The sequence below is a fragment of the Sinohyriopsis cumingii genome, chromosome 4, assembly GCF_028554795.1.
Source record: "Sinohyriopsis cumingii isolate HCF-2022 chromosome 4, ASM2855479v2, whole genome shotgun sequence".
In the NCBI taxonomy this organism is placed as follows: domain Eukaryota; kingdom Metazoa; phylum Mollusca; class Bivalvia; order Unionida; family Unionidae; genus Sinohyriopsis; species Sinohyriopsis cumingii.
The window spans coordinates 45,614,950-45,628,691 of NC_142964.1; the positions used below are offsets into that span (position 1 = coordinate 45,614,950).

Consider the following 13,742-nt stretch of genomic DNA (forward strand, 5'->3'; position numbering starts at 1 on the left):
CAGGCCAGCTCTGACTAGCTGCCTCTGTGTGTCTGTCAAATATTCATTTCGCTATCGTTTCCTCAGCATGTTGCTTTAACAGTGTTGTTCAAACATAGAAATAAACAAAATTCATTCATAGGTAATCACCACAGACAGATTATGACTGTCACTTAGACCTCACTTGAACAACATGGTTACCATTGTCATAGTATCAGACATAAGTGCATACTGGCATTTAACAATTTATATATGTATTAAAGGTTAAAAATATTTGAACAGGTGCATTTCTTGATACATTGTACATATTTTAGTATGAGTATTAAGATCTTAACTACATACATTGCCGTGTTTAGGGAAATTTTTGAATCAGTGAAATATACCATGATAGCTTTTTCATATATATTCATCATGGATGATACTTTATTCACTTTTTTTACTACAATATATCCCTGCTTACAGGCTGATTCTGACTGCAAACTGCACAGACCCAGATCTGCTGTCACATAATGCACTGGCAGATCTTCAGTATGTGCAGTTGGTTAGGAGTAATCAGGAGAACCAACAACATAAACCCTGATATGCAGGTGCATTATGCTATGGCAGATCAGGATCTTTGCTATTTGCAGTTTGACTTGACTTTTAAGCAAGTACATACAGTTATTCTGCAAATGCTTGTGTCCTTAACAAATTGGAGTAAAGTACTATATATACTCACTTAAATGTTGACTCCAACTTCAACAATATAGACCCTGATTTGCAGGTGCATAATGCAGTGGCAGATCTGAGTCTGCACATTTTGCAGTAGGACCTATGTTGTTTGTTCTGCTGATTACTCATAACCAATTGCACAGACCCACATCTGCCAGCATATTATCCAACAACAGGTCTGGGTTTGTGAATATTGTAGTTGGACCTGACTTTAAACAAGCATATATTATATGTCCTTTGACTTTTTTTTCCAGTTCCATATTTTAAAGATTTTTCGTGTTATATCTTTTACTTTTATTTATATACTTTTTAGAGAGTCTTCACTTCATTATCTTTTACCTTTTTCATTTAGAACTTTGTTTTTGGCGAAGATGTTTCCTTCCGATATGTTAGCTTGGGTTCTTTTTAAATACGTGCTTAGAGCTTTACTTTTAATCAACATCATATAGCCAGTATTGTGCTAACGTGTTATTAAACCTTACAACAAATACTATTACTGGTACCCATTCCACCTTTAGTGATGCTAATTTATCCTTACTTAGAGGCAACACAAATCAATGAAGCAAATACAATGTATTGCAAAATTCTATGTTCCCAAAATAATGATAGACCATTAGAATTTTTTTAAAAAGTCCTCTTCTTTTTCAGAGTAAATACAATGAAATTAGGGCCTTCTATCACAGTTATACATTCCTTTGTACTGACAGTTCAAAAGTCTTGGAGACAAAGCCATTGCAACATCCTCTGACACCATCACAATTCAGTATTGTAGAAAGAAACTATTTTTATCACCGAAATTAAAAGCATACTCAGATCTTTGAAATGCATTGACACTTCCTTCCATCAACACGTCATTTTTGGGGATTCCTTTCCACACTAAAAGCCTTGCAAAATCTGAAATTTGACAATCCATTAAATATTTTATATCTTATATAAATATTGTTTTGCTCATGCAATCTAGAAAAAATGTATTCTGTATTCATGGCTACCATGTCACTTTGGTATTAAGGTTAATGAAAGGGCAGATGAAGCAGCCAAAGCTACCCCACAGTCAAACATTTCCAAATGTAAGATTCCATATTTATGTACTGACTTAAAATATGTAAATAAGACTGGTCTTAATACCTGACAAATCATGAAAACTCCACAGATAAACTTCAGAACATCAAAGCCATGATTGTCGAGTGGCATCAATTATTGCATGGATGAGGTGGTATAATGGTGAACATGTATAGGACACATATACACGTCTCATGCATGGCTCCTAAAGTATAAACCTCAACCAGAGTGCTTACCAATTCAGTGTCCACAGATAGTGGAATAAATTCTTCTAGAGTGTGTGAACCTTCATCCTGTGAGATGGAAGTATTTTGGTCTGAACTCAATGAAGAAACTTCATTATGACACACCATCAGAAAAAAATCAGACTTTTTGAGGGATGGTGGTTTATGTAATTAAATTATGATAGTATGTTTAAAATTTTTACATTTTTATATTATTTTTATATACCGTTTTACAATATATTCATTTCTTTACTTGTTAGCTGTCATTGTCTAGTACTTTATGTTGATGAGGTTTTGGGGAAGCCATTATCTTGCTATATGTTTCTTAAAATTCTTTATATTTAAAACTTTTGAGCTTTACTTTGAATCAGCAACATATAGCCAGTAGTGTGCTGATGTGCCATAAACCCTACAACTGAAACACTGTTGCTTTATTTTATTGTACTTAGTGTCATACAGTCAAAATCATTCAAAAGAGTTGTTAACCCAGCTGTTGGTTTTCACACGGACATGGGTCATCTTGTCAATAACTGCTTATTTAGGTTTCTAATGTTACATCCCCTGATCATGGTACTTGGAGATTAAAGAAGATGGTAATACATATTGTTTTGTTCATTTGTACTCCAAATATACTGAAGGGAATATATTTAAACAAAGAACCTTTTTGTTAGAGGTGTAGGATGTGCAACACTCTAATAAAATTATTTAAAAACACTTTATAAAATTCATCAGAGACACATCAATACCTTGCATCTGTCTGTCCATCCAGCTCAGCTGTCCATTACTACTTCTTCTAAACACCTTGGTAAAAATTCACGAAACTTTGTACTTATGTTTTCATTGAGGTAAACATCTGTATATGAAGATAAATCCTTCGCTACCAAATCCATGACGCCCACGCGTGGGATTCCAGGGAGTAAGTCAACAGTTAGATAATCAGAAATTTAAATTACAATTATAATATCTTTAGGTAGAATTTAAAATATGCAGGCAGTCTGAGTTTGTGGGAAGATGCTTTATATATATATATATATATATATATATATATATATATATATATATATATATATATATATATATATATATATATACATACATACACACACACACACACACACACACACACACACATAGATTTTGCATTAGGACTCTATGGTCACTCTTGGGTCACAATCTGGGACTGGGTGGTGAATACAGGGTGGGTGGTAGGTATGTTTAGGTGGTTTGAATATGCAGTTGAAGCTTTTGGAATTTGTGATGGTGAGCCACTGTGCAGTTGCTCCAGTTGAAAGTAATACTAATAATAAATATACATTTAAAGCAATAATTGTTAAAAGTGTTAATAGTCATTCAGGGTTTTGCTGTAATACTTTTTGTGTTGTTCTTTATCTGACCATTTTCTACATGAAAATCCAGTCATCTTGTATTTTGGTGTCTGCATGAAATCACAAAACAGAGTAGTTCAGGCTGTGAAATTGTAGACAAATAATAAATTCAGAATAATGCAGTATATCTTTATATAGAATGCATTTAGTACATATTGTAAATAAAATAAACCATTTTATTGTTAGATTCCTCTTCAGATATTTACAAATGTTCTGTAAAAAAAAGTTAAAGTTCTCACAATATTTCCTAGTGGATGCATTTAAAGCCTTTTGACACCATGCCAACTTGGTTGATGTGAAAATAAACATTTTTCTCTTTTACCATATGATAATGCAGAAAATACAGTACTCCCTCATTACAACACAATGCCCATGAGATATGTAACACAGTATGCCTTATAATGAGATTGCTTTATAATGAAGTAGATGAACATGTAATGTTACTGCCATTTAATGAAATGGATCCATGCATGTACTTGCCTTATAACAGGAAGTGTATTGTAATGAGGGGCTTTATAGCTAGGGAGTGTTGCATACACTTAAGCCTGTGCTAAAAACAACCTATATTATGAAACCACCTATTTTAACAGACCACAGAATCTGACCCTGCATCAGACACTTAAAATGTTACATATTACTTAGTCATACTTGTCTTCAAAGACCACTTGCAGAGTAAATCCTATGGATGGTCTTTTAAAACAGGGTTCATTATACACTCAATACATTTCTTATTTGAATATATTTGTCTTCTAGGAGAAGTTGACAGCAGCTAAGGAGAAAATTGATGACCCAAAAGGTCAGGGGAAGAAGAGCCCAGTTAGCAAATCTACCTCCAGCCGAAAGAGCAAGAAAAAGGATGATAAATCAGATATTGAGAAAGAGCAGGAGGCGATAAAAGAAAGACACGAGAGGGAAAAGAAGGTACATGATTTTATTGAATAAAAAGTTCCTTTAATTTTACTGAAGCCTAATTTCCCATACAGATAGTGTGGCTTTAGGTTGTCTGTAAATATATGATATTGGCTGATTCTGTCAAATTATGTTGAGCATCTTTTTTTGTAAAGATGTTGAAATGTTGTTCTATTTTTAGCTGTGTTGGGCCATAAGGCCAAGCAAACTTATGATATATCTATGTATTCATTGTGTGTTGTGCATTTTGCAAACAATTGCCATTGTAAACTTCTTTTCAAAACCAACCAGACCAATTTTAACCAAATTTGATATAGAGCATACCGGTATGAGGGGCTTTTAAATTTCTACAGATGATGATGATGATCTGCCATCAGATATAGCCTCCATTACTAAAAATAGTAAAATCTTAATTTTAACAGATTTTACTAAAAGCATTATGGCAGGAAGGCATTTAGAGTTTGTACAAAATTTTGCTACCTTCAGATATGGCCACCATTACTTAAAACAGAAAAGCCAATGTTACTAAAACTAGATAATTCATTTTACAGCTTCTTCTCCAAAACCACTGAATCAAATGTTACCAAAATTGACATGAAATAGATTTTAGATTTGTACAAAGGATGCTGACCTGCCATAATACCTGGCCACTGTTACCAAAACTTAAAAGAATTGTAACGACCATTTCCACAACAGACTTTGACCAAATTTGACAGACACAGTTCACTATTAAATATGGCCAATGGAAATAAAAACAGGGACGTCTTTAAATGACTTCTTTTTCAAACCTGCTAAATAGAATTTGTCCACTGTTACTAAAAATAGAGAAAAATAAAAATAACATTCTTCACAAAAATCAACATTCAGAGCTTCACCAGTGTTGCACCTTAGGGTACTTTATTTGAGAGACTTACATAAGTGGATATTTCAAGCAAGGAGTTCCACATCAAGCCAAAGTCACAGGTTGCCAGCAGCAACCACAAAAGTGCCATTTAAGTTATAAGTACCTAGACTTTCTGCATAATTTTTACCAATTACCTTACTGAGTTCGTGTCAATGTGTTGTCTCTGACAATTGCACACAGAAAGTATGGATTTTTCACAAACTCTGTGTGCTCACCTTGTCAGAAACTAATATTTTTAAATATCTAGATTTCTCAGTCCATAACTGAATTCCATTTTCATTTTTGTATTATGTATAATTACATAAATTTGACAGAAACACTTAATGAAGCGTCTTAAAATGAGTTGGACTGGATGGAAATATTTAAAGAACAACTTGGCTGTTCAAAATAGTACTTCCATCCTCCTTTAATTTGCAACTACTAAATTTTGTGGTTTTCATATGTCAAGCTACTTTATTGGTAACCAATTTTGTAATCTGCCACTACTTGTATATTTTTATGTTTATTGTGAAAATACATTTACACCTAATTAACTTTGGTGATGGATTTCCTTTATAAATGCAAGGTTACAGTAAACAGCAAATAAAGGTCGATGTACTGTGTATGAATTGACATGTTCATTATTTTTAATTATTATTTTATGTATTTTTATGTTATTAATAATTAATCGTTTAAATTTAAATTCTGTAAGAAATGGAAGAGAGGTATGACCCTTGTCATAGGGATGAAGGTATGATATAGAGTTATAATTTTGAGCTTATTACAACATTTTCTTTGGTTAAACCTTAGGATAAATGCTTGCTAACATTTCAAACAACTAACTTTGCAATGAAGATCAGAAAATTTAGTTTATTATTAAATTTAAATTTGTTTTATGGATTTTTATATACGCACCATAAGGCAGATAATATTATCTTACAAAGTTGTCAGTCTGTCCATGATTCAATCTGTTACCAATTTTGTTTCTACATAATAACTGAAGTAGTCCACTATCATCAGTTACCAAACTTTCTGGATGGGCCGTATTAATTTTGGGGAGAAAAGGTCAAAGCTCAAGCTCACTATGTGACTGAGAGAAGAAATACCTAGTTGGTAAAACTCCCATTTAACATATTAGCTCATCAAATAAAAACATACAATTTATTTGTGAGAGTGTTGATCTTAGGTCATTCTTGTACTCATCTGCTTCCTCAATTCTTCCCACTTCAATTTCCTTCTCCCACTTTTATTCCTTTCTTCCCACTTTTATCTTTTCTTCCCCCTTCTGTCTGGGCTGCTGTTATGCTGGCATCATGAATGCTTCCTTTCAAAGCTCTCAGATTCCATATTACATGATCTCTAATGAGTTAATCTGATCCCACACATTACTTGGAGTGACTTTCCTTTGAACCCACTTCCACATACCTTCCTTGTGCCTGGAACATGGTGGATACCTGTCCGTCTCCGAAATCTATTGTGCACTGCCAAATTGAATGAAATCTCCTATGAATGCTCAGGTTTTGCACTTAACTTTTTGGACTCTGACCACCACCCCTCCCCAATGCCTTGTTAGTTTACTTTATCTGATTGGTTTCGCTCACATCCTTTGAATTTTGATGTCGGTACATCAAGGCTCTAAACACCAGATGTATAAGAACTCCTAATGTGCCTCTGGCATTATTTAAACTAAGAACAAGGGATTAGATCTCTTTTTGAAGTATTTTGGCAGACCAAGATTGCATAACAACAATGTAGGGACTCACAATCAGTATATAGATTAAAATCAATACACAATTTATCTGGACACAAAATTCTTTTAAGAACAAGAGCTCATTACATAGGTGTTTAGTCCTGTGGAACAAGAAAACTTTGAAATATTATTTTCGAGAAAAGGTGAATACATGAACTTTTGATGTTATAACCATGTCTGGAGGCTGTAATGAGGAGGTTGGGAGAGGCTGGGGTTGCACCAGAATTGAGAAAACTTGCTACCAACTTGCAGTCGATAGAGAAGTCAATGAATGTAAAAGTTGTATCATGAAAAGCCTTTAATTTAATGACCACAAGACCATGGTTTAATGACATTCATTGTTTCATGTTTTGGTCCCTGTACTGGGACTCAAGGGGGTTCTGTGAGAAGATTCAGATCCGTTCCATACAAAGACCTCATTATTTTACACCCAGTATGACAAAGCTAATTTTTGAAAAACTTGTTACATTTCTAAAATTAATTGCCTAAATCAAGAGAGAGGATTAAGGCCACTGTATGTATTTTTTGTGTGGCCTGTAACCATGCCATAGGACCCCCTTAAGTCATAGAAATTTGGAAACTGTACTCAAATCTTTATCCCATAAGAAAGTCATTTGCCAGATCTGACATCTGTATCATGAACAGTGTAAGGATTATGACACAAATATATGGATCTGTGGAATTTGGAGACATGAAACTAATACTGTATGCACTTGCTTATAAGATGAGACCAACTGCAAACTGCACAGACCCAGATCTGCTCTTGCATAATGTGCTGGCAGAACTGGGTTTGTGCAGTTTGTTTGGAGTAATAAGTAGAACAAAAAACATAGACTCTGATCTGCAGGCACGTTATTCCTCAGCAGATCATGATCTTTGTTGTTTGCAGTTTGACTCAACTTACAAGCAAGTATAGATGGTATATCCAATTTTTCCCCCAACTTGGATGAAATATATACTAAAAAAATTCAAAATATGATTGAGGATTAAATTTTACTTCATGCAATACTTAGTAAATCATGTGCAACCAGTGCCATATTTATATGTATGTGTATGGTATCCACACGACTTTGAACAACTCAGATGCGAATATGTCAGCACAAAATATACCAGTAGATCAGGACGATTGACAGCAGTTCAGTGCACATCATACACAGCTGACCATATTTATCCAGTACTAAGTGCATGCCTGAAAATAAGACCACCACAGAGATTACGATATATTCCTAACCTTATAATAAGCCCATCTCATATTTTTTGAAAAATGTATTAAGCTGTATCATGGTCTTATCATGGTATTATGCACTGAGCTTTTTATTTTTGAAAGACCTAGACTAGACATTTTGTTATGTAATATAGTTTTTTAAACCACCGTATATATTCATGTACAAATCAGATCCAATTGCAAGCAACATAAACCTTGGACTGCCATCATATAATGCACTGGCAGATTCAAGTCTGTGTTTGTTTGTTCTACTGATTAGTCCTAGCAAACTGCATGGACCCATATCTACTGGCACATTATGTGACAGACCTGGGCCTGTGCAGTCTGCAGTTGGACTTGTATATGAGTATAGATTGTACTTGTAGTTGCTTTTTCTTCATAGATTTTATATCTTGTATATACAGAAATGTTTTTGTTGGTGGTATTAAACAAATCTTTTGCATTGTTGTAGTGAAAAACATATTCCAACAATATGTTGCAGTACAATTGTTTATAATTTGCATTTCACAATTTGCTGAATATTTTCATTTTAATTTTGTAATGTACATTTTTCACTTAGAATCAAAGAAGTTATTTTTAAAGTATTAAAATTTAAAATTTTTTTATTAATATTAGGAAATAGAGAAAAAAATATTCTTTGTATGATTATTAAAGCTGACCACAGAATGTTAATCTAAGTTTGAATTTGAGATAGTTTTCAAAATGGAAAACAATTGAAGTATTTTATACCAATTTATAAGTTATGACAGTATCTACAGAAATTTTGTATTGATGCACATCTTGTAGAAACCATGATGGAAGTTATATAGACAGGACAAAACCCTATGAAGACTAACATGTGAACATATTTCTAAGGTTTTTCAGGGGTAATTTTGAGAAATTCTGTGATTGCAAAATTTTGGACAGGATGACATATAAGTCTATAGCATGTACTAAACATTACAAATACCTGCTATATTTATTTGTGTATAGCATTCAGTCAACCGCAAAACAGCATTGACCCTGATATGCAGTCACATAATGGTACTGGAAGATCAGGGTCAGATTAGTAGCATAGCAGAAGGGAACCCACATCAAAATGGAGTGTATTAAATGAACCGACATAATTGTCCCAAGAAGAGGCAAAAGTAAAAATAAAATCAAAGTAAATGTTGTTTTTCCCCTATTACCAAACAAAACAACCAAGTGTGAAATCACAAGTGTTTTTAATGCATTAATTGTTCAGTTCTAATGCATTTTTCCACCAGATATAACATGTATGCATATTTACATTGATATTCACATTATTTGGAGCTCTAACTATGCATGCAGTATTATCAAAGTGTATTATAACCAACTGTATAACAGCACTAAAATTATTTACAGAAAAATAACGGGGGACTGTAAAATGGACTGGCTGCATACATGATCATTGTGAACATATTTTTGACAGGCAGGACTTGATCATTATACACATAGATCATTCTCTTTTGTGTACTTTCAACTAACTTATAGATATTCTTGTTTCAAATGTACTGTTAATAGGTCATCTATGCTTTCAGTAAGTTTATTAAGGTTAAAACACGTCAGATTCATTGAGATGACAGTGTTCCACATTTGGTGTCAGAGAAAGCCTGAAAATATAACCTTTATTTTCAGAATATTTTTCATGTTTCAAAATTAAACAAAACAGAAATAAACACATTGTAGCATTTAAATATAATTATTATCAAATCTATCAATATGTTCATAAGTATAAGTGTACCAAACAATTAGGATATGGTCCTTTAGTTTCGTGGAAATTGTGTAACCTGTGGTGGAGTGTGTAGTAGTTTGATCACAGCAAAAGTTTATTCAAAACCATGTACGTGATAGTCATGTAAATGACCTTGGCTTACTATAAACAAGAGACTCAGTAGGTAAATGAACAGGTTATTTTGCTAACTAAATAAGAATCGGACATCCTCGGGGATAATTGTTCTGCCTCTGTTACATTATGTATTTAAATAATTAACACAGATTAGTACAAATATTCATTATTAGCCAGTATCAATTGCACAATAACCATTGGGCTTCGATCATGCTTCATCATACCCAGCATGCATTGGTTACTTCAGGTACTAACACAGTATATAAAAAAGCATGTGTTATGTAGATCAAATCAGATAAAAATCCATAAGCACTTGATTTTATTCTGAATTTGTATTTATTTTCTGCTTTGAAATATAATTCTACCTTTTTCTGACTAAAAAGTTTTGATTCTTATTTACGTTCCTCATTCAGAGCAATATCTTTTGTTGAGTTTTATGTTGCAAGTAAAATTCTTGTACTTTTTTTTATTAAAACAAATATTTATTCTCATTCTCCAACATTTTGTTCTGTCAGCAGTCCAACATATACCACATTCTTAATGCAAACATCAAAACATGCCTCACACAGAATTCTTTGAGATTTGATTTCAAATTTTTGACTCCAGTACATTCAAACTTAAAAAACAAGTGGCCCCAGTAACTTGCACAACTGGGCTGTATTTAGCATAATGTAGTCAAATTAATGCAGTATTTTATTGCAAACTAAAAATACCACACATGATTATTCTGCCTGTACATCTACAATAGACAGTAGAATGTTTGTATCCATGGAAATTTGAACTGTTAGTATCTGGGAAGAGTTAAATGACAGACATTGATGCTTGGTTTGTGATGCCCCTGCCTGCTGACCATAGAGATAAGGTAAATAGGAATCATCGTGTCCATCCATTTGTCCATCACACATTCTTGTTTCTTGTGAACACATTTAGTCCTCAAGTTTTTGATCATAATTATTATGGTCATCACCTGATCATGTGCATGTCAGCAAATGTTTTATTTTGCACCTGTAGATTTTATAAGATACATATGTTACCCAGTTTTTATTTGCAGATTACTGCAGTGTATAACAGAATCTTGTGAATGCAATTAGTCTCAATTTTAAGTTCAATGGTTGCCATAAAACTTTGCAAATATTACAGACATGTAAGTGTATTTTTTTTATTTTTAATATAGCTTTAAATTTTTTAGTCATATCATTATGAGGTCTGCAGTGTGGCAGTTTATAGTGATGTCTAGCACTGGGGCATCATGGCTGCAGACATGTAGCATGATGTCCCACCAAGTCACATTATCCTGACACCAGACCGATCAATCCAAACACTAATCTCACCAAGCAAAGCAGATACAAGTACTATTTTTATAAATCTTTGATACGACTCAGCTGAGGTTTGAACCTGTGACCTTCTGCATCTACGGTGGATGCTGTAACCACTTAAGCCAACAGAGTGGTTTGGCATGATCATAATTGGAATATGTGCAATTGTCAATAATAAATACACTGTGCTCTCACAATTTTTGTTAGAGTTATTGCCCTTTAGGTCTGCAGTAGAATACAGTGTTAGACAGAATCTTGTGAATGCAACTTGTGATACAATATGGTGATCATCTTAATGTGAGCATATTGACACATCTTTGTGCTATAATTTGTATAAGAGTTATTTCCCTTTTTTGAGCTTCTAACTTGATGCAATGATTTGTAACCAGAATGATGTGGATTTAGTATCCACCAGTAGATTAGTCCTGATCAACTACATTGATATGTACTTACTTGCCTCAATGCAGCATGACCTTCAAGTGTTGCTGTGTCATAAAAACACAACCAAACCTATTACCCAATCAACATTACACATCTGAATCAAACAACAGTAATTTGAAATATTTGACACTTTTTGTTTCTTCAGAATCGTGAAGAAGAGGTTAGAGCCTTGCAGGAGAAGATAGCAGAAAGAAAAAACATGTTGAAACAGCAAAAAGACCTTAGTGAAGCTAAAACTAAGGTAAATGTAGTTGACATTAAATCAAAAAATTAAATACTGCAATTGTGATATATTTGAGATTGTTTAATTATAATTAAACTTACAGTCAAGTTCTGATATAACGATTTTAATATTTTGCGAACCATTTTACATTTGATTTGGGAAATAGAGGAAAGATTGGTTTAAGAAATAGTTCATTATATTACATCCATTTTGAATTCTGCATTTTACTAGCATCAGTCTGGCTATTATCGTCTATCAGTATTAAATATTTCTATTATGCTAAAGGTAACTAAGTAAATAGTTAAACATGTGACTCCATAATAGTTTTATCTTTTCATTGTAAACAAGCATAACCTGCATACTTGTTTACCTTTTGACATAGGTGACATGCTCTTTTCACTTTAAGAACCTGAAAAATATAAATATTTTTGATTCCTGCATATGAAGCCTACAGGCCACTCTGCTTTAAAACATAGGAATTACACATGGTTTGCCAAAGTCCATGGGCCACCCTGTTTTATAACATGGGATTCATACACAGTTTGCTAAAGCCCACAGGCTATAAAGTTTTGTTAAGATGGGATTCATGCATGGTTTGCACAGGCTACCCTATTTTGATAAAATAAGAATCATATTTGAAAAAGCCACCCTGTTTTCATAACATGGGAATCATACATGTTTACAAATTTTAGACTATGAACCATAGGAAACATACATGGTTTATCAATTCCCATGGTCCATCTTGTTTCAAGACATGCTTAATCATATGATTTGCTGAGTGCAAATATTCATGGAGCATGGGTTCAAAGTCATTCTTGAAGACTCACATAATCCATTACTGTATACATAAATTATATATAAGATACAAACTATAATTGCTGAAGTGCAAAATAGCAGATAGAACTAGCTAATAAGAATGCACAAAAAAGCACACAAGTTGTTTGGTTGCAATCAAAAGAAAAATGTTCTGGGCAAGAGCAAAACTGGATATAGCATTAATGTTAGATAAATTTCTAACTACAGGAATTACAAGAAGAAATGGATCGACTACAGCAAGAAGCTGATGAGATTCAAAGAACAGAAGATGATGTTCGTGCCCAGTTGACAGAGATGAAACGAAAACAGCGGGAGGAGCGACAGGCAAGGAAAAATGAGATGTTGGAGAAGAAGAAACAAGAAATTGCAGCCAAGAGAGAGAAAGAGCGGAAAGAAGCAGAGGAAAAGAGGAAGAAGGAACAAGAAATGCACGAGAAAATTGCTGATGCTGAAATGAGGCGACGTTTGAGGGAGGAGGAAGAGAGGAATAGAGAGGAGGAAGAAAGATTGGCTGAAGAGAGATATATGGTATTATCATCCACAAAATATATTTTGAAAGATATATAACAGTTTCCTCATGAATATAGTGGTATATCACTATAACACTGCTCAAGGTCCCTTACTATAACACTGTTCAAGGTTCCTCACTGTAACACTGTTCAGGGTTTCTCACAATAACACTGTTCAGGGTTTCTCACTATAACACTGATAAGGGAACCTCACTGTAACACTGTTCAGGGTTCCAAACTCTAACACTGTTCAGGGTTACTCACTATAACACTGCTGGGGGCCCCTCACTATAACACTGTTCAGGGTCCCTCAACTCTGTTCAGAGTTCTGCACTATAACTCTTCAGGGTCCCTCCCTATAACACTGTTCAGGGTCCCTCACTATAGCTGTCCAGGGTCCCTCACTATAACACTGTTCATGGAACTTGTAAGAGTGAACCATGTTTTAAGCAAGATGACCTTT

At 33.8% G+C, this 13,742-nt stretch overlaps 1 protein-coding gene across 2 annotated transcripts in view; it reads left to right on the top strand.

Annotated features, from left to right (window-relative positions):
- Window positions 1-13,742, top strand: part of LOC149801080 (uncharacterized) — a 157,392-nt gene that overhangs the window by 118,735 nt on the left and 24,915 nt on the right. The window contains exons 16-19 of one of the 2 annotated variants that reach the window (XM_089955114.1): window positions 4,112-4,279; window positions 5,863-5,901; window positions 11,877-11,972; window positions 12,978-13,298. In XM_089955114.1, the coding sequence (XP_089811240.1) occupies window positions 4,112-4,279; window positions 5,863-5,901; window positions 11,877-11,972; window positions 12,978-13,298 (624 nt within the window). The remainder of the gene's footprint in view (window positions 1-4,111; window positions 4,280-5,862; window positions 5,902-11,876; window positions 11,973-12,977; window positions 13,299-13,742) is intronic. The other variant, XM_089955115.1, reaches the window with a different exon arrangement.